We start from the raw sequence: 26,286 nt of genomic DNA, 5'->3' as shown, positions 1-26,286 counted from the left end.
TCGACGCCCACGCCAACAGGAGTTGGTATAACGCCCGCACCAACCGCTGCAGCTTCATCAACAGCTACTACTGTAGCTGCTCTAGGAGTCAACGCATCACCTTCAGCAGTAGCAGCCGCTGCGTCAACATCTGGATTAAGTGGAGGCACTATAGCCATAATCATAATAGCGTGCTTGTTGATTATACCGTTGCTGGCAATAGCATGGATTCTGTTTGGTCGAGACAACCTGGACAGTCGAGTCTCGAGAATTGGCGAAGGAGGTGCATCATCAGCAGCTGGTGATGCTACAGCGGCTAGTAAAGTAGCTGATATACCCGGTGTAGCTGTAGCCAGTGAGGCAGCTGTTACGTCTTCGTCTGTAGCGCCATCTATTCCACCTTTAGCTTTAGGTGAAGCTTCAGCATTAGAAGCTGGAGCTGTAACAGAATCTGCTGTCGTAGCTCCTGAAATAGCATCTGAAGCTGTGGTAGCACCAGCAATCTCTGAAACTGATGCTATAATCGCCGGAAGTGTCGCTGCTGGAGCTATAGGGGTAGGAGCTGTTGCTGCCGCCTCTGCAACATCATCTCGTAACTCTCTAGAAACATACCGCATGTCAATGGAAGAAGCAGCAGCTCCGACAAAGGCTGCCTTCGTGCCGCCGCCACCTGATGAATCCGTGGTTGCTCAGCAATATACTGCCATTCAAAGTGACGAGATCTCTCTAAATGCAGGCGATTTGATGGGCTCCTTAACACATAAATTCGATGATGGATTCGCATACGGGAGAAACAATAGTACAAAGCAATGGGGACTCTTCCCTGTTGCAGGTTTGACGCCTATAAAATCTGGGCCAACGCAGACTGTATCGAAAGCCGACAAAGCTGCTACGTGGGTTGGCCGGCTAGGTCGTAAAGAATCTGATGAGCAAGTAGTGGGTGCTATTGGAGCACGAACTGATTCGTTTGGAGCTGATTCTCCTGAGGAGTTCAATACTAAACTGAAAGCGTATCTGGATGCAAAGTCTGCAGCCACCACTACCACAACAACCTCAGCAATGGACATTGGAGATATCCAGGTTGCTCCCAAACCAGTAGAAGTGGAAGAAGTTGTGACTGAGACTACGACTGAAGTTACATCTGTTGAGGTATTCAGTGTTTGTAATTGTCAAAAATGTAACCGTTTGACTTACATGCACTTTGTTTAGACGACTGAAATCACATCTGAACCAGCTGCCGGCTTCTTTTCTAAGGTGCCAGCAGCACAATAAACCCTGCGCACATAATACTCTCGAACGATACCAATAATATTTTACATAGCCTTTACCAGACAAAAATAAAAGAATAATCATCAATACAATCTCTGGTTGTGTTTGCGTCCTGTCGTTGTTGTTTCGTCCTCGACCTAGAATTTGATCGAGAAAAACCAGCTCAAAATCAGAAGTTTGAGGTGTATGGAATCGGACTAATGGGAAATACACAGAGTAATAACAATAGCAACGAGAAATCGTCAGCAGTGCCGATACGGGTATCTGAGATATCGGCCAGCAATGGAGAGACCTTCAGCACTCCTCCGTCTTCACCACCAAATTCACGAACAGACCATCATCACCATCCAGACGGAGACTCGACTAGTTTCCTACAACGGCCGCCGTCCGCATCGACGCTACTAAGGCCACGAGAAACCATACCAGTCACTATAACTTATCTATCTCGAGATGCACAACATATACATCCTCCAAAACCCATCGTCATCAACCAACAGCCAATACCCATAGTGAGAGAACCCTATACACCACCGCCTACTGAGCGAAGCTACAAGAACTCGGCTCGTATTGTACATGCTTTTGGCGTAGGAGGCCTCGCTCCTCTTGCCCCATTGGCTAAAGGAGGTAAAGAGGAGTCTCGTTTTTGTTAAAAAATTGTGCTTGGTTTTGACCAATGTTTTGACTTGATCCTTCTACCCAATTGCAGAGGATTCCAAGAAGAGAACAATACCTATAATGATTGGATGGACTGGTGGAGGACGTACGGTGTATATTACAGGGACTTTCAACAACTGGAAGCAAAAGATACGAATGTTCAAAAGGTGCGTGGCATATCATTTCGCTTTGTAAACCATCAGCAATTAATAATACTCATACTCTCCTCATCTGTCACTCCATACCTCTCACTCAACTATATATCAACCACTGCCACGATAAACTACTAGTAATGCTGATTTCTCAACAGTAATTGATATGCCCCCAGGCACCCATCGCCTAAAGTTTGTCGTGGACGACGAATGGAAGTGCTCTGAGGACTTACCCGTAGCTTCAGATGCAGATGGTAATTTAGTCAATTTCCTAGAAGTAGAAGATGAAGACGGAAGGCATCAAAACGATGGTCTAGACTCCTTGGCCGGCGACGAAGCACCACCACCACTATCCCCGCTATCTGAATCGCCAGAATCTACATATGCCTCTGAAATACCGTCATATCTAACACGGCCGTCAACACCACCAGCGTCAGGACCAAGTAGTAGTAAAACACCAGCTGCCAGCAATAATAGTAGTAGTAGTGGTAACACCAACAGTAATATTAGTAGTAGTAGTAGTAATAGCGGTAACGCTGCAGCAGCTGTAACTGAGAATGGTCCATCACCCGATGCTCTACCAACTGAACCACCACCGGGTCTACCACCTCATCTAGAACGTGTTTTGCTGAATTCTGGGAATATGGAGCATGAGGATGCTTCGATACTACCGTTGCCAGATCATGTCACGTTGAATCATTTGTATGCATTGAGTATTCGGGATGGTGTAATGGCTGTTGCTACAACGGCACGATATAGAAGAAAGGTAAATGACTCAAGAACAATTTCCTATGTCTAATACTGACCCTTTGTTTCACTAGTATGTGACGATCCTCCTATATAAGCCCACGATGGTGTAAACGTGATTTTTGAGACACATTAAGCTTGACACCCACTGTATAAACGTTTAAATTGCACTACAATCCACAAAATTTAATTAAAGAAGTGTATTTGCGGTATGATTTTGATCATTAAGTGGAAAGTTAAGCGTCGTGCGATCAAGCTTTTGCAACACGTTGAGCTACAGAAGCAACCCTTACGCGATGGACACAGCTCTAGAGGATACAACTGAATTCTTGTAAGTCTCACGTTCAGAGTTTTGATCTTGCTTTCCCTTGCATAGTGCTAATTGGCTTCAATTCTAGTGATTCGGACGAGGAATTACAGGTAAAAATCAAGGAATTCGCAACGTTGTTGAGAAAATCAACCCATACCGTGTTTTTTACTGGTGCAGGTATGCTACAATTCCTCCTTTCTTCTCTTCCGCAGCTTGCATTTGACACAATCCTTGACATCTCATGTGGTGATCAAGAACATTGACACAAAGCTTGACATTTGGCATTGCAAACAACGTTTTGTATTCAGAACACTAAACCCATAAATTCAACAACTAGGCATAAGCACGTCAGCCGGCATCCCAGACTTTCGTGGCCCCACAGGAATATGGACACTTCAAGCCAAAGGACTGCCCACACCGTCCTTGGACACCATGAACAATATTCTCCCAACTCCTACCCACATGGCAATGGTCGCACTACAAGATCGCAACATGCTGAAATTCGTCATAAGCCAGAACGTGGATGGCTTGCATCTACGAAGTGGCATCAAGCCTCATGCGTTGGCGGAACTGCATGGCAATACGAATATTGAGAGGTGTCTGGTGTGTTCGAAACATTATTATCGGCCGTTTAGAGTTAGGCCGTTGGGAGCTGCGGATCCTTCGGGACGTCATCTTACTGGTATCGACTTAAATGTGTTTTTTCCACTGTATGGACTCACATTACACCGTCTCGTAGGCAGGAAATGTGAACAGTGCGTGGGATTACTACGAGACTCGATAGTACACTTTGGAGAGGGTTTACCAGACCGTGATCTTGAAGCTGGGTTTGAGCATTCAAGAAAGTGTGATTTGATGGTCGTGTTGGGGTCTAGTTTGAGCGTATACCCTGCCGCTGAACTGCCACATCGAGCTGCTCAAGCGGGAGCTCAGTTTGTTATTATCAATTTACAGAGGACGCCGATGGATGATTTAGCTACGGTACGCAATAGTGACGGGTTTGGTTTGGATTTTTTGTCGGTCACGTCGAACATGGATCGTTTACACTTTTAATCTCGTCACTGCCTTAATTCAAAATCATTGATTACCGCTAGTTACGGATCTTTGCTCAGGTTGACCGTGTGATGGTGGCAGTCATGAAGGAACTCAATATGCTAGTTCCCCCTGTTCAGGATCTTCAAAAGGAGCTGGCTGACTCGCAGGTGGCAGTTCGCTCTCTGATGTAGACATAATCTAATTGTCTTAGTAAAACGACGTCGTTTCTTTATTGACATTGTCTGGTTTTGGCAATTGCGTACTCGAATGTTGATATCAAAGCAGGGTTCCAGCCTGTGGTTTAAACCGATAAATACCAGTGTGAGTGTCCTTGAAGGCAAATCCGTTGCTGGAAAGCCCTGACTTATCAATCAGGCTTGTGGCCAATACGCGTCGCGTCGTACGTGTTCATTGCATTTGAAATCATCTGAAATTGAAAACCCAGCACGCAACACTAACAAAGAAACCTCCAATAAGACTATCTCAACATAAACAATATGGCTCAAAAGGGAATCGCGGTGGTCTTTGGTGTTGGTCCTGGTAAGCCTCCGTTGTTCTTTTATTGCTTTGCTGAGTGATTGTACTTTGTGTGCCTTACTAACGTTTTCTTCTCGCGATTAAACAGCTCTAGGTCGTTCTATATGTCTTCGTTTCGCTAAAGCTGGTCACACTGTAAGTATTTGCCTCTCTCTCTCTCTCTGACTTTATTTTGGCTTCTCACATGTGCATTATCGTCACAACATTTTGCTGACACACGACACATTTCCCTCCATCTTTAGCTCGTTATCAGCTCTCGCAACGCTTCCAAAAACGAATCCATAAAGCAAGAAATCCTCGCATTGGGAGTCCCATGCACATCACTCTCCTGCGACGTCTCTGACGAATCTGCAGTAAAGCAGCTCTTTGCAACAACAGCATCCACGTATCCAGGTCAAAAGATTGATGCCGTAGTATACAACCCTACCGGCTTCTCACGCGGAGGCATCATGTCGTTGACTCCTAAAGGTGTTAGTGATGCATTGAACATCACGATTTTGGGGTATTTGCATGTTGCGCAAGGGTGTATCCCGACATTCTTGGCTCAGGGATTTGGAACTGTGGGTAGTCTAAAGGGTTTTGTATCGTTTGAGAGATATTGGCTGACGTGTTTGTTTCTGCAGATCTTGGTAACTGGTGCTACCGCCGCTTTAAGGGGATCCGCAATGTTTGGCGCATTTGTATGTCAACCAATTCATTATCGCCATTACTTTGTCGCTCACCATTTGGTATAGGCTGCCTCCAAAATGGGGTTACGTGGTATGGTGCAATCAACTGCACGTGAATTTCATCCACAAAACATTCATGTTGCCCACATCGTAAGTCTTGTTTCTTGCTATTCTTGTCGTTCTTCACAATGAGCCCCACCATTTCCTTTGTAACTAGATTGTCGATGGACCTATTGGCAGTTCCGCAGTACAATCTGCTCCAGGACTTAGAGACATGCCAACAGAACGTTTCTTGAATCCTGATGCTATTGCTGACAGCTACTACTACTTATACACGCAAGATGCTACTGCTTGGACCCATGAGATGGATTTGCGAACACATCTTGAAAAGTTTTAAGCAAGGGCCAAAACACGCAGCATTAAGTTCTCAAAGATATATGATGAGATGTATGGTAGTCATTTTATACATAAATTTAACGAAAGAAAAACCACATGCAATGCAGGATTGCGTATCTACAATAAAGGTACAAGGCGGGCTTTATGCCACTGTAAAACTACATATTCTCCTTTCTAAAGACAAACAACAGTTCAGTCTGATTTTGAACAAAACAACGCCCACTCTCTGCCTTCTAAATTGATGGTGTCGACGATGGTGGTTGCTCTGATATTACGATGGCGGGATATATGAGTTTGGGCAGGTGGTCACCTTTCGTACCACAATTTTCCTTGTCATCGGTGTCCATATCAGTATCATCATAGACATCTTCATCTGGTTCTTCTTTTGCCAACACTACATCCATGTAGATGTCCTCTTCATGGAGGGTCTGATCTGTCTCCGTTTCGACATCTTCTTCTGCGACTTCATCTGATGATTCTCTACGGTACAGGAGAATGAAATGGTTAACATTCGTTCATGAGAGGTGTACAAAAGGGATGACAGTGGGTAAATATGCAAACAAAAAAAGCGATGAATCCTGTGTGTTCCACCACCGCCGACATAAGGTGCCTCCCGTCCGTCAACTTCCCCAAATTGAAAAGTCGAGACCACGAAATTACCTTTTTAGGTCAGCGCCTGCTTCTTCATTATTTGCATAATATTCTTCTACTTCCGTTTCGTCTGCTTGATCGTCTGCTTGAGCATTATCGACCAGATCGTCCATACCAGCGTCATTTGGACTACGCACGGTTGGACTTTGGGGAAAGCTATTACTATTCCTAGATTCCGCCTTCTTTGTGGTGGTACTATTGAACTGATCCATCGTTGTTAGGTGTCTGGAATTGGGAGTTTGTGATCGATGCTGTTGTTGTTGGAGCTGTTGCTGTGGAGTATGAGGGTTTTTTATCAGTGATGTATAAGCAAAGTTTGGCCCACGATGTTTCTTGCCGTTCGTTTCGGTATCATATGTATGGTTGGTATGGTGATTGTGTTTTCCAGGAGATAGATTGTTGTCTAGCAGGCTGCGACTATATTCTTCTTGACGACGATGGTATTCTCGTTCTTCGTTATCGCTTACATCGACTTCTGAGTCGTCCTTTACTATATCCAGTGACAATGTATTGTGCGTATTGGGGTGATGAGGATTTGAATCTAGTGTTTCGTCACTCTGACCCTCGTCCTCTTCGCCTTCAGCTGGTTCATGCTGGCCTTTTTCTTGTTCTATTGGCTCATCTAGGCCTTCTTCTTCGTCTTCTTCCACCTGCTCGACGAGGTCTTCGTCATCTTGAGCTTCCGGATCACTGTATTCCTGTTCCTCCAAGTGCTTCTAAGCGAAACGAAAAAGAGACGTTTCAGAGCACTTGTAAGCGGTGGATGTTATATCCTCTCGCAAAGTACCTTACCATGTAATGATAGCCTTGAGCCCAATTCTCCATCTCAGCAGTTTTATTACGACACTTGTCCCTCAACTCACACCGTTCATTCCAAGACGTTTCCACCTCATCTGCAACTTGTCCCAAGAAGTAGGATGTACCGGGTTGGGTATGAAGATATTGGAGATACTTGAATTTCTTCTGTGTCTGGTCATGTTGCTTGGCGAGTTTGTCGAGGGTGTCCTTAGCTGTTTGCCATCTGAAGAGACAATAGTCCTTCTACAGATTTGGAGAATGGTTAAAAGGGGCTGTTTCAATGCTTGGGCCGTCTTTGGGAAGAAACAAAATGAAGTATCCAATGGTTGAATGTCAAACCACAAACCGAATAAGGGAAAGTTTCGACTTCTTCCTCCTCGTCATCAGCCAGTTCTTCGTCATATTCTTGATCCCTACGTTGCCTCTTCCTGTTCTGGACATTCCCTTCGTCCTTCCTTCGCTTCATGACTCTAATCAACAGTGTTGAACTTTTGAGCGAGTGAGGTGGTGTGAGCTTGTTGCAACGAGAGGGAAGATCTCGTTTACGAGGTTGGATGTGTGTTTTCTAACGTATTGATACTCTTAGGACTATCATTGACCCTTCACTTTCTTCCAAAATAGACATCAACGTTGGGAGACGAGCAATTTTCATTCGAGTTTTTTGTTGGAACTTCCAGTCAAGGAATGCGACTATTTACGTGCATATCGGCTTCATGATTCAACTTATTTGCAACTCGGTGGGTTGTCGAATAGTAGTCTCGTCGCATCGTTGAAAAGCATGCCAACATGTACTATACAGTGGTCTTTCGTTCCAAACACGTAGATCGACCAGATATATCGCATCTTGGTAGTGATTTCATTACAGAATCCTTCTCAGAATGTCTGTTTGAGGTGTCTGATCTTCATGAGCTAAGAAAGAAGCGACGGTGATCCACAGATCCGTGAGCAGGACATGGTTTAACGGAGAGATAACGCGTCTAATGGTGGATTCACTACTTTAAGTTTCATTCGGAGGCAGCCTTAGCGTTTTCCAATCTGCGCAATCGATGTTTTGAGTAGATGTTTGGAGGTTTGTTCGTTTCAAGGTGAAATCTAACGGGTGTCGGACGTGTCTGACATGCTGATTCGATTTCAATACACGGAAATTATACACTGAATTGCTTCGTTATAGCTCATTTCGTTGGTTTGCCATCTCGACCAATTTCCAAACGTCCAAAACGTCGACAGCAATATTCAACCCAATGAACTCATCAATCATTAGATTTCAACTATAGTAATCGACCATCCAGATCGGTGTCGAGCGCTGCGCTCCTAACTCATCCATAATTTATACAGATTGACGCTTTATTGGAGACACCTTCACATTCAACTTGTCGAGGATGGCCCTGAGCAATCCAACATCAATCCAGCCCCAACAACGCAAGGATACTGTAGTACTCAAGCGCAGACTGGCAGAGCATCTTGGAGATTCAGCAGAGAAGGTCTATTGGAGTCTTTTGAGCCAATTCCTCCTTGGCCGAATCGCAAAGGGCGATTTGGACAGAGAGCTCAAACATATCCTCAATGAAGATGCTGGTAGGTCTATTTTGATCTTCGTCATATTGATGATGCATCTATATTGATTCGTCAGCGGCACCTTGTTTGTGTCTTGCAAACTGGGAGCTGCAAGAGCTTGACCAAACAATTCCCTGCACTCTCATCTGTTTATCAATTGTCTCGATCTCTCTTCTTTCAAGATGATCAGTACTAACATATCAATACAATTGTAGCGCTGATACACAACCAACTTCTCATGGCCGTGCTGCACAATGCCCAAAAGGATGTTCCTGCTCCTACTTTGCCATCTGCACCTCACGAACCCATATCTGTAAACGAAATACACATCTCTACTGCTAAAAGGAAGGCTAAAGATGCTTTATCTAACGACGCGGTCAAGAGGCGGCATGTCAGTCGGCTGGTATCGACTCTGGATGCTGAAGACCGAAAGCGACTGAGAAATCTAGGTGAACATCTCAATATAACCAATGGCAGACGTATGAAGAATCATATACTTCCTTGGGAGATACCGGAAGCGTCTACTCTGCTCACCAATGCTGCTGAACCAAGAGGTACGAGCCTCGCACGTTTTTATTGCATAGGGGTTTCAGCCTAACTTTGTTATCTACTCTGCTAGATCCGACGCCTAAATGTATAGAAGAGCTCGACTTACCGTCTATAGATACTTTACAGTCACGTATGGATTTCCATGCCAAACAGAACGGACTGGCGCAAGGTGTTGCCCCGGAGGGAATCGAGTATCTATCGCAGGCAGTTGATGTAGGAAACATTATTCTGTGTCGATATGTTTCCAACAGGCATGTAACTAACCCTTCTTCCACCCCATCTTCTCAGAACTTTATCAAGGACATAATTACACGAACCTTGAGCAAAGTCAGACCTGTTAAACCACCGTCAATGAATGAAGAGTCACTACTACCACATCTTCAAACCATGTCCGATACGACTTCAGCAGCATCTTCAGAACTACCAGTTGGCTCTCCTTCGCCAATATGGACTAATAAACACCCGCCGAAACTCTTGAACAATGTAAAGACTCCCGTGCTACGATATAATGGCACCACAGAAGTACCGAATAATAAGAGTCCGGGACGAACGAGCAATCATCATAATCCATCTGCAGGACTTGGTATCAATGGTATACATTCCATGTCGAATGGTCCTACCTCGTTAAATAGTAATACTTCACCAGCACGGTCGAAATCACCATCTAGGCCTGCATCAAACGTAAAAGCTGACAGTGGAGGTTATGTGGCATCATCAACAGCAACAACAATAGCACCAGCAGCAGCAACAACATCACAACCACCGGCGTCATCCAAGTCGAATGAACCGCAATTCGTGACTCCAAACCTCCGTGTAATATATAACCGACCAAAGCACATATCACTGCTTGATTTATCATTTGCTACTGATCTAGAGCCGAGTCTAATGTCGCAAACGAAACGGGCGATAGAAATCCGAGAGTCAGTCGCTGCTCGTAACGAAGACTTTGATGAAGATGATGACGACGATTGGGAGCCACAGCAGCAAATTAGGATTCAAAACAATAACAAGATGGACACTGAGTAAATGCCGTCATTACTATAAAACTTGATCAAAGACTCACAGGCACACCCACCCTATGGTAACTGCAACATCTGGGCGCTTATCTGATCTTCTCTCACACACACACTCTATCTCGCTGGTTTTGTTTGGGACTATTATTGATACTTAGAGTATAGTTGTAACACGCACTTTGTTGTAAAAGTAAAACAAATGGCAAATATAACATTTATATTGGTAAAACACAAAAGCACACACCCTCCCAGGCACATACGACAAAAAGATACGAAAAGGGCATGGATACTGTCCCCAGTGTTCTTTTTTATAAGTTTATGAGCTTTTGCTCTAGTTTTTTGATTACGCTATAGAGAAGAGAGCGGAGTATGGTTCTTACGAGCTTGGCGTTTCTGTCTTCTGACCACGGTTACTATCGAGTCAAAGAGAGAGTGGATTTAGGATTGAACCCTTGTAAAGGCACACCAGACAAACACATAACTTACCGTAAACTCTTAATCCTTGACGATAGCATCGTCCCAAACTTGTTGGCTCCCTGTGCTGCTTTACTTCCCAGCTGTTTGATTTCTTTACTCAATGGAGTGATGGCGTCAACAACTGGAGAGTCAGTCTTTACAGCAGCAACCGGCGGTGGATTGACCGGTTGTGATCCTACAAGCCCGAGTTGAGGTGCAGCAACACCAGTATCGGCAGCGTTCATCAAAGTAGGATAAATACCAGCCTGTGGTGTTGTCCCTACCGCTGCTACTGCTGAAATAGGTACGATAGTATCAGTAGGTGCTTTTACATCGGCAGGCATCGCGACATTTGCGGCTTTGATGTCGGTTTTGTTATCTACTGAGATCTTTGAGTCTACTGCTGTCATGGTGCCGGGTGCTGGAGACATGTATGATGGCGGTGCGTCTTCAGCAGGGGTTGTAACGGTGATTTGAGGCGTGGATGTACTAGATGTTGCAGGGAGGGTGCTGCTAGATGAGCCTACGGAGGCTATGGCTGGAAGGCTCATGGAGGCTTTAGCTTTGAGCTCTTGGAATTGGGTGCGGATTGTTTCCAGATCTTTGTCGGTCTATGAAAAGAGGAAAGCGGGTGTTGAAGGATTTCATCAACAAAACAAAACCGATGATCGCTTTGCAACTATGGCTTACAATCCCAATCTTGCCAACTGGCTCATCATGCAAGTATGGAGTCGTAGCAATAACACTATCATGCCAATCACAAGCCTGCTTGAGCTTGATCAAATCCTCTCCGATATCCCCTACAACCTTATCACTCTTCAACATCATATGCTGCTGAATCCTGGACACGGACGTCTTGGCAACCTTAACAACCTGTGCAGTCTTGATCATATCAAACAGTTTCTTGTTTAGTGATTCGACCCACACCTTGTTTTGTCTGAGGTATTTCGGAGCGCTGCGATATCCAGCTTTGGTTTGGATGCCGCCTAGCAATGCAGATAGTTGGCTGTACTGGCGTTCGTAGGCCATGAGGTAGGATAAGAGGACTGCGAGAACTCGGTGGAGGACTGTGGCGAAGCCGCTGTCGTGGCCTTCTGAGACAGGAGCGAGGAGGATTTCACCACCATTGTAGATTATGCGTAGGAGGATGCCACAGATTCGAGACCATTCGACTTGCATGAAGCTGTTGAAGGTGAGGGATACGAGGAGGTTTGGGATGTTTTGGTCGGATGATTTGGTTACCTAATTTATTTTTCAATGCGTTAGTCAACGTTTCTCTGGTTCGTAGAGAAATGGCAGTTTGCGTACAACAGGGTAGAGGAGACCCGAATACTGAGAGCCAAACAGTCGTTCCAAATCGATATTCTTTTTGACTTTACGGAAGAAGAATTTGTTGTGCTTTGTCTTATTCAAGTTCCAGTCTTGAAGCGTAGTAATACTCTTCGCAATTAGCGCGGATTCAATAGCACTACCTTGATATCTAGGCCAAAAACATAATATGAGTCGTCGTCTGCACCAAATCCAGTCCTGCACAAAAAAACAACCGAAAACATACATTTCATCATTGGCAGCGACACCAACAGACGGGATACCACCATTGCAAACTCTTGCGACTTCGGCATACACAGCAGGAGATACACTAGCCTTGTCAGGCTTCATCTTTTCTTTCAAAACCTTCATCAATAAGCATGCAGCACCACCAGCCGATTCTGACAATTGCTCGTCGTCAGATTTGGCATCTTCTCTGGCCTTGAATGTCCACGTTGCTTCAGACAGGGTCTCGGAAGACAGGTTGATCAAGTTTTGTTCCAAGTCTTCGACTGCTCGGGAAACAGCGATGTTGTCGCATTTCTTTTGGACGTCGCGTCTGAGGAGGTCGATTTGGTTGATGACACTAACGAAAACAGGAGTAATTTGAGAAAAGGCAAATGAATGGAGAGTTACTTGGGACCCACAAGTTCATGATCTCGAGATCAGAGCGTTTGACCTTGTTACTAGGGAAGTTTGTCGCAACAATTCCTCTGTAAAACGAGACACGGGATTCCAACTTGAGAAGAGTGCTATCAATTGGAAGATCGTCAGAACGTATAGCCCACAACGAAAGGAAGAAGTGCGTGCTGGCTTTCGAGCTTACTCCAAGGAGTCTGGAGTCCATGAGTTCAAGTCATAGATGAACTCAAAGAGCTCGCCAATGACGCCAAGGAAACAAATTCTTGCTTTAGAATTCGTCCAGCCCCATTCGAATTTGTCCTTGTTCAATTGAGTATAGATTGCTTTGATATACTCTGAATAGACGGCGTCCTATATGGATGGTAAAGAAAGGTGGTCAAAGATTCAGAAGATCCAAACATAGGAGAGTGAAAATGTGAATCCAGATGTACGTCGACAAAGATGGGCTGCAAATGGTTGAAACCCGGCATGCTTGATGCGAAAGCTCACCACTTGTTTAAGCTCACGACGTTGATGGAGCAACGTAATGGCTTCATCAATTGTACGAAGAAAGAAATGCTTGTCTCCAAGCGACTGGCATGCCGTAATGTAGATTGTGGTCCACTGCTGGGCAGACTGGCCGACTACAATGCGAGGTTTTCGGAATGGTTAGAACTTGATGAAAACACCGTCAAAAGTGGCTGGAAAAGCTTGAACGAGTAAGGCGTTGATTCAATACGCACGTTTCCACTCTTCAAACATCTTGAAATCGATCGTTTGGGAGTGCTTGTATGATGGGATTGCTTTGGTCTTTGGTCAATTTTAGGCTTGTTTGAGTACCATCCGCTCAGTCCGAAAAGGTGCAGCAGTCACACACACACACACAACACGTCAAGACAACTGGTAGAGGGATTTGTATCGAGACCGCCAGCTTCTTGAGTTGCAGATCATCGTGCATTTGCAAGACAAATGATCCTTGCACTTGGTTGCATCAGGTACTTCTATCGTGGCGAATTTGCGAAATTCAAACGCTTTCTGGGGTTGAGAGCGTTATAGCTGCGATGCATGAATTGAAGCCGCCGCATATTGTCCTATGATGTGTTTTACTCACTTAAAGAGCTGATTTCGTAAGCGATCGGTGATCGTTTCATGTAGTTTTCTTACTTTGGACCGCTTCGAGTTTTTGGACCAGCGTTTCAATTTGTTCCTTTGAACATTCATCAATATTCATTGAGCTTTTCAAGCACAAGCTCAACTATTTCTTGCTAGTCTGCTCGACGACGATTCCAGATTTCTGAGTGAGTCTAAGATATTGAGATTATTTCAATGTTTAGAGCTACAAATGCAACAAATTCTCTTCAAAGTCTTCATGTTTACGTGGATTTATACGGTCAGAACACTACAATTTGTAACTGTTGGTACGTATATTTCAGAAGATACAGATGATACTCGACAAAAATATGAATTGAAAACACATCAAAAACTTTATGAGATTTGCGTTTCTGACTTAACTACGATTGCTATAAAGTAAAGAATGTAGATACGATTGTGATGAGCTTTACATTTCTGGTTTCTGGCTACGGTTACTATTGATTGAAGAAACGAATGGATCAGAATTGATTCTGGCAAAGGCCAACACGACAAGGGTTTTGAGCAATAGCATACCGGAAACTTTTGATTCTTGCGGAAAGCATTTGACCAAACTTGTTTCCTCCCTGCGTTGTCTTACTTCCAAACAGTTTGTTTCCCGTCGATGGATTGATGGCATCAACTACGGGTGTCGAGCCATTCTTTACTGGAGAAGTACCAGCGGTGTTGTTGGCAGCTGGAGTAGCATTACCATTGTTGTTGGCAGCAGATACTGGCGTTTGCTGATTCATTTGTGTTGCTACTAGAGGTACAGGCCCAGTTGGTCCAGTTTGCTCGATTGGCACATGAGGACCAGGTGCAATATCTGGAATGGATACAATGGTATCGACAGGGCTTTTCTGAGTTGCATTGACCATTTCAGGTATGTTTTGGGCGTATCCACCAGGCAGTCCGAATCTGTTGTCGTTTTCGTTAAGTGTGATCTTTGAGTCTACTGCTGTCGTGACACCTGGTGGTGGACTAGTATATGATGGCGGTGCGTCCTGCGGTGTGTTGGAGGTGATTGCTGGAGTTAAGTTGTTGTTACTTGACGATGGCATACCACTATTTCCTTGATTGCCGTTGTTGTTGGCACTACCATACAAAGCTGCGGCACCCAGAGCTGCTGCTCCGCCACCCAATGCTGCATTTGTGTAGTTGCTGTTGTTGTTACTAGTCGATTCTGAGCTGGGCGGTGGCATCCCGTTGTTTGACTGACCATAAGTGGAATTAGAGCCGATAGGTGGCATACTGGTGTTGGTATGAGGTGTATTGTCACTACCATACGAGGCAGCACTGTTTCCTTGATTTGCGTTGTTGCTGCTACTATTATTACCATACAGAGCTGCGGCGGCCACTGCCGGAGCACTAGATGCGTAATTTGAGGGATCTGAGGAGATAGCAGGTTGCATACTGGTGTTTGATTGAGGGGGGTTGTTATAATTATACGAAGTATCCGAGTTAGGAGGTGTCATGCCGGTGCTTGACTGGGATGGGTTGTTACTACCATATATATTGGGGTTTGCCTGAAATGCGTTACTACCATATGAAACACTCTTGTTTTCTGGAGTGGCGTTGTTGTGGTTGTTATTATATAGAGCTGCTGCGCCCAAAGCAGCGCCACCAGCCAAAGCAGCACCTGTGTAATTGTGACTAGACGAGTCTGACGAGCTGGTGGGTTGCATACTATTGTTTGCTTGAGGTGATTGGTAGGACGAAGGACCAGAGCTAGGAGGCATACTGTTGTTCGTTTGAGGAGTGTTGTTGCTTCCATACGAGCCTACAGAGTTAGCGTTGGCGTTTGCCTGAGATGTGTTGCTACCATACGAGTCACCACTGTTTCCTTGGTTTGAGTTGCTACCACCATACAATGCTGCAGCGGCCAGTGCTGGAGCACTAGACGAGTAGTTGTTATTTGACGAGTCTGACAAAATAGCAGGTTGAGCATTGGTGCTTCCTTGAGGAGTGTTGTTATAGTTATACGACCCTAAGCTAGAAGGTGACATACTGTTGTTTGTTTGTGGTGTGGCGTTGCTTCCGTACGAGCCTACGGAGCTATTATTATTGGCATTTGCCTGAGATGTGTTACTGCCATTCGAAGCACCAGCGTTTTCTGAAGTTTTGTTATGATTGTATAGTGCAGCAGCGCCCAAAGCTGTGCCAGCGCCTGCAGCCAATGCTGCCTCTGTGTAGTGGTGACCGGTAGAGTCTGAGGAGCCGTGAGCTGTCATACCAGTGTTGGATTGAGGTGTGTTGTTGCTGTACGATCCTACAGAGCTAGCAGGTGGCATACTGCTATTTTGAGGTGCGTTGTTATAACCATTCGAGGCACTAGAGCTAGGAGCTGTCATGCCAGTGTTGGACTGATTCGAGTAGTTGTTACCAGCCGGTGCTGTTTCGTTGCTTTCCGGATGTTTCTTGTGAAACAACGAGGTAAGCGAGCCAAAGGCTGAGATATTCGGAAGTGTGTGTGATTGGTTTGTGCTGCTGTTGTTGTTACCAGAGGATGCTACAGTGCTCTGAGGTGGCATACCGTTGTTTGACTGGGAAGCGGCGTTGCTTCCATATGAGCCCATCGGACTAGTATTGGCGCTGGCCTGAGGTGTGTTAGTACTATATGAGGCAGCACTGTTTCCTTGATTCGTGTTGTTGTTGCTATTACTATACAAAGCTGCGGCACCGAGAGCTGCGCCACCAGCGCCTGCTGCCAGTGCTGCATTTGTATAGTTGTTATTAGACGAACCATGAGGCATCACACCAGTATTGGTTTGAGGTGTGCTGCTGCCGTACAAGCCTGAATTTGTGCTTCCTTGAGTTGCGTTGTTGCTACCATACAAAGTACCAGAGCTAGCAGGTGTCATGCCATTGTTTGACTGAGCCGTTGTGGTATTCCCATACGAGCCGATGGAACTAGCGAGTGGCACATTGGCGTTTCCCTGCTGTGTGTTGTTGTTCGAGCTAGCAGATGGTGTATCGTTGGCTTCCGGATGCTTCTTGTGAAACAATGAGGTAAGCGAGGCAAAAGCTGGGATGTTCGAGAGAGTGTGTGATTCATTTGTGTTGTTGTTACCAGACGATGCTGGAGAGTTCTGAGGTGGCATACCAGGGTTTGACTGAGATGCGTTGTTACTGCCATATGAGCCCATGGAACCAGTATTGGCGTTGCCCTGAGGTGCGTTGTTACCATACTGGGCACCGTTGCCTCCTTGATTGGCATTGTTGTTGCTATTACTGTACAAAGCTGCGGCACCTAGGGCTGCACCGCCAGCACCTGCTGCTAAAGCTGCATTTGTGTGGTTGTTGTTGTTACTAGACGAAGGTGCCATACCGCTTCCTTGAGCTGGAATGTTACTAGAGGAGCCGTAGGCGCTATCCATACCAGTGTTTGGTAGATTGACATTGCTACCATACGAGCCTACCGAGCTAGGCACACCGTTGTTTGTTTGATTTGCGTTGGTGTTGTTGTGGTTACCACTATACAAGCCAGCGGCGGCGAGACCTGGCATACTAGACATTGCCTGATCTGTGTTGTTGTTGTCGCTGTTGTTACTGTATGGTCCTGCTGGCATATTGTTATATTGTTGAGGGGTGGTGTTACTAGACGAGGCTCCTGAGTTGAGCTCTGGCATGTTGATACCAGATCTAGACTTAATCTGTTGGAATTGGTTGCGGATTGTATCCAAGTCTTGATCAGTCTATTTTGTAGGTGACGAAGAAGGTGTTAACGAACGATTGACGATGCCAAGCCAACACAAAATATAAAAGGTAAAGAGTAATGGCTTACAATAGCGATCTTCGTAACTGGTTCACCGTATAAGAACGGTGTGGTACCAATAACACTATCATGCCAATCACACGCTTGCTTGAGCTTTACTAGATCGTCTGCAATATCACCAACAACTCTATCAGATTTCAACGTCATATTCTGTTGGATTCGTGCGACATGAGTCTTGGCGACTTTGAGGACCTGGGCAGTCTTGATCATATCAAACAATTTCTTGTTCAGTGAGTCTACCCAAACCTTGTTTGATCTTAGGTATCCTGGTGCACTACTATATCCGGCTTTAGTTTGGATGCCACCCAACAATCCAGCGAGTTGGCCATACTGTCGTTCGTAAGCCTGGAGATAGGATAGTAAGACTCCAAGGGCTCGGTGCAAGACTGTAGCAAATCCACTGTCCTGTCCTTCTGCTACTGGAGCCAGTAAAATTTCACCACCGTTATATATGATACGTAATAGGATGCCCATGATTCTGGCCCATTGAATTTGCATAAAGCTGTTGAAGACGAGAGAGACCAAGATCTTCGGAATGTTTTGATCAGAGGTTCTAGTAACCTAATTGTTTTCCGAAAGTGTTAAGTGTCGGTCTGTTGCGGAAAAAAACATGACAGGTGAATGCCGTTACATACAATAGGATACAAGAGACCAGAGAACTGCGATCCAAAAAGTCGCTCCAAATCGATATTCTTCTTGACTTTACGGAAGAAGGACTTGTTATGCTTTGTTTTCAGCGCAAACCACTCTTGAATTGCCTGAATACTCTTTGGCACTAGAGCGGATTCAATAGCACTGCCTACATATCTAAAGTGTGCCCAAGGAAAAAAACAGCATCAAATTCTCTTCTCAACCACAGCCGGTTCTTCACAGTATACATACATCTCATCATTAGCAGGAACTCCGAGAGACGGGATACCACCATTACAGATTTTCGCAACCTCAGCATATACAGCAGGAGATACCATAGCTTTATCAGGATTCATCTTATCCTTCAAGACCTTCATCAATAGACAAGCAGCACCACCAGCTGACTCTGACAATTGCTCGTCTTCGGATCTGGCGTCTTCTCTGGCCTTGAATGTCCATGTTGCTTCGTATAGAGTTTCTCCGGACAGGTTGATCAGGTTCTGTTCCAATTCCTCGACAGCTCGAGAGACGGCGATATTGTCACATTTCTTTTGGACTTCACGTCTGAGGCTGTCGATTTGGTTGATGACACTAAAGGAAGCACGATACAGTGTGAGTGAACCGAGAAAAAGAGGCGGAGCTACCAATCAGATTCTCACAAGTTAATGATTTCAAGATCTGAACGTTTGACCTTGGCACTAGGAAAGTTTGCCGACATGATGCCTCTGTAAAACGAGACACGGGATTCCAATTTCAATAGAGAGCTGACATAGGAAAAAGTTTAGAATGGATAACCAAGCATCAACGAAACACTGAGTGTCTTCAAACTTACTCAAGCTCATCAGGTACCCATGAGTTCAAGTCATAGATGAACTCAAAGAGCTCACCCACAACGCCAAGCAAACAAATCCTTGCTTTGGAATTTGTCCATTCCCATTTCCATTGGTCCTTGTTCAATTCAGTATAGATAGCTTTGAAATGTTCCGAGTAGAATGGATTCTGTATACATCCGAAAGGATCAGAAAAAGATCAGACGTGGAGAAACAAAAAAATGTAACAGGTGGCATTGGAACGATCACGAGATCCAGCCCGTTGGAAGTCAATGGAAACATTCCAACGGCTTCCGTCTCCAGGGAAGCTTCATGTCCACCACCAACGTTGGTCCAAATGTTGAGAAACCTTACCACTTCTTTTAGTTCACGTCGCTCATTTAGCAATTTGATGGCTTCTTCAATCGTTCTGAGAAAGAAATGCTTCTCGCCGAGAGATTGGCAAGCTGTTATGTATATTGTGGCCCACTGTTGACCTGACTGGCCGACTAGAATACGGTTTATACGGATAGATCATATTAAAGTTTTGTGACTAACTGGCCACTAAGGGCAGATCTAGCAGTATACGTACGTTTGAAGTCTTCAAACATCTTGAAATCGATTCTTAATGCTATATAAAGACGTTTGACTTTGGTTTACGTTAGAGTAAAAGGGTGGGAGTGTTGAAGTGCAAAGTCGCGGCGAAAGTTCAGGAGGAGTCAGAAACGCTTGGTTGAAGGAAGAGGCCAAGTACCAACGAAAAGCAATTTTGACAAAACCACCTGCTCGTCGTCCGTATGAAATCACGTAAAAGGTCTGTCATTAACGCTGTTTAGTACCATCCTGACAGTTTCCATCCTAGAAGCAACTTTCACAGCGTTCTTGCAGCAAATGTAGATTGAGAGTTTCTCACTGCGATGTCGAAGCTAGAAGTGATACATCTTGTTAAGTGACAGTGTATTGGTTTCATGCGAAACGAAATTCGAGAGCGATCGGTAACGTTTGAACCCACAAAACACATTTCCATCCAACTCAAATTTTCGAAATGTTTTTGACCCACATTTTGGACTGAGGTTTTTTAAGCTACCAATGATATATATTTTGCAATTGAAAATACCAGACTAAATGTTCATAACTTTTACAAGTACAACGTAAAAGGCCGAAAATGCTATAAATGTGTACATAGTTGGATGCAAGGTACAAGCAGCGGATTTTGCAGACCCTCCAGCTGGTGAGGGAGAAGCAGCAGCAGCTGACGGAGTTGGTGCAGCGCTTGCAGCGGGACCGTTAACTAGAATAGATCCCTATGCAAAACATAGTTTTGATAAGCGTCATGTTGCATTTTGTCGATCCAAACTTGTGCAACAAACCTTCATGCCACTTCCAGAGCAATGAGATCCAACCTTTCGTTCGTGTATTTGAGATTTGAGCTTTTAAAATAACTTGCGGAAACTAAACGGCAACTTACATCACAAAAATAGAATATGGTTTGTCCAGAGTCTGAGGACTTAACGGTATAGTTAAACGTTCCACTCGACATTTGTCCCGAATTGAACCCTCCATTAGCTGAGCAAGCAGTAGAAGCACCCTGGACTGCTGAATGTGGACCAGTGGCAAAGGTGAAACTCTATGGCGGGTGGTGAAAATCAGCGACGCTGAGATGTTTGGTGGTCCAAATCATTGCAACGCAAAGAAGAAAAGGAAGTGGATAACTCACTAGTACATCTCCCTATAAAAACCAGAATTAGTACTTGCATTGTAGCCGTCTGAAATTCAAACTTCACATACCACTTCGCATGTCGGTTGTGCGGCAGTCATGAAAAACGTTCCTACGTTTATAGTAACTGTGGCGGCATTTGTTAAATAGAGCAGCGAAATCAGGCAGATGACGGTGGCTAGTAAGCTTGAAACCATTATTTAGTGTTGTTGATATGTTGAGCTAAAGGTTGATGAGTTAAAGGGGAGAAACCAACAGCGACACAGCCACTAGAAGAATTGAGACCTGGAATTGAGATCAAAAGTGGAAACGCGATACGTGAACCGGTAAGAAACAGACGGGGACAGCACATTTCCGTTTTGATGAGAGTCGTTATATTTTGGTTTTGCAATTTCTTTACATTGTGTGCGCAATCAATCGGGGCTTCAATTTTTTTTTCTGTACATATCAAGGGGGACCCATTCCATATCTACCCATTATGACCATTCAGGTCTCTCCCCTTTTCACGTTTTACGATCTCCATCTTCCAACAAAATCTCGAGCCACCTCCACTTCTTTTTACAACCTTTTCAAACTCCTCCAACCACTACTATGTACACTTCAAGAGTGTAAAAAACAATATCAATATTCTGTCCTCAACAAATTACACTACTTCCAACCTCAACGCTTTTCAATCTTCTCTCGTAACATCAATCACTCTCACAATCATTCTCTTCGAAATTCTCACATCTCACGTTCAAAAGAAGGTAAATCGTGCGGCTTTGTCTCTGACTGGTATCCATGCTGCTGGTATGGTACAATCCAGTGCCCTCCTTGGGTCGCATACAATATAGTACCAGCTGGACTAGGTTGTATTAGTTGTTGTTGCAAATGTGGTGGTTGGGCTGTTGTTGGCTGGTATATTACATTAGCAGAGCCATAAAATTCCATTGGCTGACGCATTTCCAATTGTGGAAAATGGTAAGCTGGTTGCTGATGAAGTATAATCGGTCGTTGCTGGTGGTATACTATAGGTTGCTGTTGCTGTTGGTTATTTACTTGTGCTACATGCCAGGGCTGCAATTGCTGCCATTCTGGCTGAATCATTTGTCGGTGCATGTGCTGCAGTTCGTACTGCTGTTGTTGATGAGTAGTTTCAAACTGCTCGACACTCACAGCAGCAGGAAGACCTAACATGAGGCAAGACTTTCAGAAGATTGATTTGAAGAATAAGAAGGAAACCTCTCCCCGTACCTGTCATGGATCCTTCCGACATTGTGGTGGGTGACGTGCGAGATGATTCTTCATCGGGACTGGGTGTATGGGCAAGCATAGGTAGTTGCGTCATTAAAGTTGGTGGCATTGCCATGCTTTGGCCGTATTGATGGAAGGCATACATGGGTAAATAGCCTTGTTGCCCCGCCATGTGTGACATTATAGGCTGCGGATACTGATGAGTTGGCATTGGGTACTGATCTGATGGTGGTGGTGTGATGGATGTTCGTCGGAATTGTTGATTTGGGACGTTGGTGCGGATCCTTGGTCGTCCAGCAGGCGGCTTCACTATTCTAGCTGTACTAGCATCCATTTGAGTAGGTGGTTGGTTTATAGTGGTGGTTGAGCTACTGCTTCCACCACCATCACCACCTAAAAGTGTGCTCATAGCATAATCTGGTGCACGAACACGTCCACTCTTTGGCATTGCTCTCTTCACTTCGAGAACTTTGCCATGGAGGGTCATTGGCGGGATAGCTTGCAACGCTTGTTCTATGCCACGAGTGGTTTCGAATGTGACAAAACCAAAGCCTCTTGGTTTGCCAGTATTACGATCGCTCATTATAGTAGTATTTAAGACCGTTCCGTATACACAGAAAGCAGAAGTAACATCCTGTTCAGTCGCTTCAGGTGGAATGCCAGCGACAAACAGCTTCTCAGTTCTGTCTTGCTCGCTTCGAGGTACAGCTCTCTTTGCGTCGATCTAAGATGAGAGAAGTCATCGTCAAAACAAGTGGTTCGTGAACTAGGCTTGATTACATTCATGCATCTTACAGCCTTGCCATCCAAATAATGGTGGCTTTGAAGGACGGTCGAAGCTACTTGCGGATCACGATATACTATAAATCCAAATCCGCGACTGCGACCAGTCATAGGATCTAGGGGTATATAATACAACCGGTCAGCATAGTTGCGAACGTTTCGCTAACAGCAAGAATACCTTTGAGAATTACAGCATCATCAACAATTCCGTATCTTGAAAAGTATTCCTTGAGAGAATCTATTGTAATTTGGGGAAGATGCTATTGGTACGTCTGCTGGGCATCAAATGAGGAGTCACATCTGAAGTGCGACTCCTCCCCATGCCAAACCATCAACAAACAGAGCTCATCCATGAATTCCAATCATTGAAATGATGGATGGAAGTCGTGCATTGTTGCATCGCTCGTTTTTAAGGTTGGAAAACTGTGTCTCTCAACACTGCCCCTTCCTCAACACCTTCCAAACGAATAAAATCAGAGAGGAACATACATTCATTTGTATTCCAGTTCAAGCCACCTATGAACAATTTTCTTTTTATTTAGTTAGTAAAGATGGCAATGGATCATATTCTTTAATTTGAAGCGTGCTAGAAAGCATGAAAAAATACCCCTGTCCTGTTCGTTGAGGATTGAATATGTCTGATCCTTGGAGTCCAGGCTCCTGAATATGGGATGCCATGCCCACTTTGATAGATGCCTTCTTTCAGCTCGAACTATGGCCCTGTATTTCTCATGAGAGTTTGAGGGATAAAACGATGTTTGGACGCCTCATCGCGAGGAACCACGGCCAGGAGACGCGAAATACGACAGTTCCATGTAGATTTCGAGTCCCTTGATTGTGTGAAATCGCTCTTTGACGGGATGGCCTGTTGCTGCTGTCACTGACGGCATTCTTACACTGCCAAAAGCCAAAGTTTGGAAGTTTTGGTTGAATCTGACACTTTGGACACTCGAACGACGCGTAAAATTCATTAAATTTGGCAAATCACGTGAACTTACCACCAGTACCACCAGTGACCGTCTTGAAAGGGGTGTTCTAAAGTGTGCGAAAGTTTCGTGGAAAAACGTTGTCGTCACGAAACTTTCGAAAGGATCAGAAGGTACCAGTGAGCTTTGCTAGACTATTTGACTAATTTGACTGTCTCGCGGAGGAGTGAACTTTTCCGGACTTTTTTTCTCGAGTTCTGCCTTTTGAGCAAAAAAAACCACGACAAGCATTTGGCCAAGTAGTCGTCAAATGTGTCAATGTCATTGCTGAAGGAAGTGTTTAACTCGAGTAGTGTGAACTCATTCGGTACTAGGGCAGTAATTGGTATTCTTGCGCTCAGCGCCGGTGCAGCTTTAATCTTGTCCTTACGACGAAAGAGCAAACAACGCACAATCAAAAGCAAGGCAGACTCGAGTAGCAGCGTGTCAGAGGCTGCTGTCCCTGCTGACATTGGAACTCCCTCTACACCGCAAGTAAGTTTGGAGGCTGGTTTAACTAGTGGATTGCAGTGCATCATCGACCTGTTTTTTTTTTCTCAACTCTGTTGCAACTTGCATTTGGCACTTTGAGCAGCGCAGCCGAGTATACTTGAAGCAAGTAAGCGCATCTGGATACTAATGAAATGCTATTTGCTCAGGTTACTACTAGACAGATAGAAGCAATTTCTCCCGAGTCGACATCAACTTCAAACATCAAGTCATTAGAAGCAACACAACCAACAACAACCACAACCTCTAATCAAACAATAGTCACCCCAATCGCATCAAACATGAATATAGAAGCATGGATGAAGCAAGGCCCTTCAGCCATCACTCTTGACGAAAGGAACACCTACTTGGAAGCTCCACTGTCTGCTGCACCTGTAAGTCTTATTGTCCTAGCTCTGCATCCGACTACTCTACTCATGTATGTACACCATTGCAACCATTCACTGATCCACATGCACTCTTTGCTGCATAGGCTTTTGCCAAGTCAACAGCCGTCAAGGAAGTTACCAAGTCAACACCAGTCACTTCATCGCAACCGTCATCTTCATCATCAGCAAAGAAGGCAGTCGTAGCAACATCATCACAACCATCCTCAGCATCAAAAGTATCGGCATCATCTCTAGTTGCAACATCTGTGCACCCTAATGTAGAATACGATGAACGAACATACACAGACTATGCATACTTGAACGCTACTCCCGGATCAGCTTCTGCTTCTGCACCGGCTACAACTGCTAGTGCGGATACTCTGGTAGGTTCTTCATCTAGATCGTCGTTTATTATGGCCAAAGATGCATCAGCTCCCAGAACATTTGAGTGGGGTTTCCCATCAACGTGGAGCTCCAAGAGCGTCAAGGAGAGTGTGATGGTGGAAGATAGCACGAATAATATAAAGCATTGCTCATCTTCGCCCGTCTCATTCCTCTACCGTGGGCTCGACGAGGTAATTACACCTTATAGTCGCACAAGTGTCCGGTTGGTGAAGGGGTTGACATCTTTGGGCGCCTAATGAATGATTGATGATGATGAGATGAGGGTTTCTCTCGAGACGGGAACGTGTTTCTTGTCGGAAGGATCATCTCGTTAGTTGGTGACCCTATTTTCTACTTGCTAATAAGGTAATTCCCATCTCTTTTAGGTCATGCCATCCACAAAGGCGGTCGAATCAACCAAGGATGCGAAGAAAGACGCTCCCAAAAAGGATGCTGCTCCCAAGAAGGAAGTTGCTTCCAAAGAAGCTCTCAAGAATGATGTTGCTCCTGCCAAGAAGGACACTACTCCGGCCAAAAAGCACTACACTACAATGCCAGCTCAAACCTTCATCTTGGGTGGTCCGAATGTCTTCCTTCTTGACGAAAGGTCGTATTATTTAGAAACCGATGTATCAGCCTCATCAACCTCATCAAAAGCAGTCGCTATACCAGCTGCAATAGTAAAGTCAGTACCCGTCAAGGCAGTTGCAGCTCCAACAGCAACAGCAGCGTCGTCGACGACGAAAGCAGTACCTCAAAAAGATATCAAGTCAACAAAGACTTCTACTATGCCATCACAAACCTTTATTTTGGGTGGTTCTAATGTATATGAATTGGATGAACGAGCATACTATTTAGGTACGAATATAACTCCAGCTGCTACTAGTGCTCCGGCAAAACAATCAGCACCTCAAACAGTATCGAAAGAGATCAAGAAGGATGCCAAACCAGCCGCTTCAGTTGCCTCAACCAGCAGTAGTAATAGTAAGGCTGGCATGACTGTTGGTGCATTACCCACAGCATCTACTTCGGAGGGAGCTCATTATATTGCCATGGAAGAACGGAATTATTATGTATTGCCCGATAGTCAGTCATTACGAGGTGGTGCTGAACCCAAAGAGCCTGAAGTCCACAAGGATGATGAACCCGTAGCTGTAGTAGCAGTTGATGCGAAAACTGTTGACATAGAAGTACCTGTAAATGAAAAGACCGTCGCAGAATCCGATGATTCGGCAACCTATGACGAAAAGACTGTTGTTGGTACCGAGGAAATGGCCCAGAAGAAGA

At 44.8% G+C, this 26,286-nt stretch overlaps 5 protein-coding genes across 5 annotated transcripts; 4 read left to right on the top strand and 1 right to left on the bottom strand.

Annotated features, from left to right (window-relative positions):
* Positions 1 to 1,448: 1,448 nt before the first annotated feature.
* SmJEL517_g03967 (uncharacterized protein) lies at positions 1,449 to 2,914 on the top strand (the record flags this gene model as incomplete). The annotated part of the gene is made up of 4 exons (XM_031169895.1): positions 1,449 to 1,872; positions 1,955 to 2,069; positions 2,193 to 2,820; positions 2,876 to 2,914. 4 exons carry the CDS (start codon positions 1,449 to 1,451, stop codon positions 2,912 to 2,914), a joined length of 1,206 nt encoding a protein of 401 aa, XP_031024090.1.
* A 183-nt stretch (positions 2,915 to 3,097) lies between these two features.
* SmJEL517_g03966 (uncharacterized protein) lies at positions 3,098 to 4,337 on the top strand (the record flags this gene model as incomplete). The annotated part of the gene is made up of 5 exons (XM_031169894.1): positions 3,098 to 3,132; positions 3,200 to 3,288; positions 3,449 to 3,793; positions 3,851 to 4,092; positions 4,206 to 4,337. The coding sequence occupies 5 exons, from the start codon at positions 3,098 to 3,100 to the stop codon at positions 4,335 to 4,337; spliced, it is 843 nt and encodes a 280-aa protein (XP_031024091.1).
* A 306-nt stretch (positions 4,338 to 4,643) lies between these two features.
* Positions 4,644 to 5,748, top strand: SmJEL517_g03965 (uncharacterized protein; the record flags this gene model as incomplete). Its single annotated transcript, XM_031169893.1, has 6 exons — positions 4,644 to 4,686; positions 4,772 to 4,818; positions 4,926 to 5,243; positions 5,307 to 5,363; positions 5,418 to 5,501; positions 5,569 to 5,748. The coding sequence occupies 6 exons, from the start codon at positions 4,644 to 4,646 to the stop codon at positions 5,746 to 5,748; spliced, it is 729 nt and encodes a 242-aa protein (XP_031024088.1).
* Positions 5,749 to 8,575: 2,827 nt separating this feature from the next.
* Positions 8,576 to 10,325, top strand: SmJEL517_g03964 (uncharacterized protein; the record flags this gene model as incomplete). Its single annotated transcript, XM_031169892.1, has 4 exons — positions 8,576 to 8,771; positions 8,966 to 9,304; positions 9,370 to 9,512; positions 9,588 to 10,325. The coding sequence occupies 4 exons, from the start codon at positions 8,576 to 8,578 to the stop codon at positions 10,323 to 10,325; spliced, it is 1,416 nt and encodes a 471-aa protein (XP_031024089.1).
* Positions 10,326 to 21,479: 11,154 nt separating this feature from the next.
* SmJEL517_g03963 (uncharacterized protein) lies at positions 21,480 to 23,125 on the bottom strand (the record flags this gene model as incomplete). Its single annotated transcript, XM_031169891.1, has 5 exons — positions 21,480 to 21,925; positions 21,990 to 22,713; positions 22,785 to 22,888; positions 22,951 to 23,010; positions 23,113 to 23,125. The coding sequence occupies 5 exons, from the start codon at positions 23,123 to 23,125 to the stop codon at positions 21,480 to 21,482; spliced, it is 1,347 nt and encodes a 448-aa protein (XP_031024094.1).
* Positions 23,126 to 26,286: the final 3,161 nt, after the last annotated feature.

Source organism: Synchytrium microbalum (assembly GCF_006535985.1).
Source record: "Synchytrium microbalum strain JEL517 chromosome Unknown SmJEL517_scf0024, whole genome shotgun sequence".
Lineage (NCBI taxonomy): Eukaryota > Fungi > Chytridiomycota > Chytridiomycetes > Synchytriales > Synchytriaceae > Synchytrium > Synchytrium microbalum.
The sequence above is the reverse complement of the archived record's forward strand: the minus strand, read 5'-3'. Positions and strand labels throughout refer to the sequence as shown.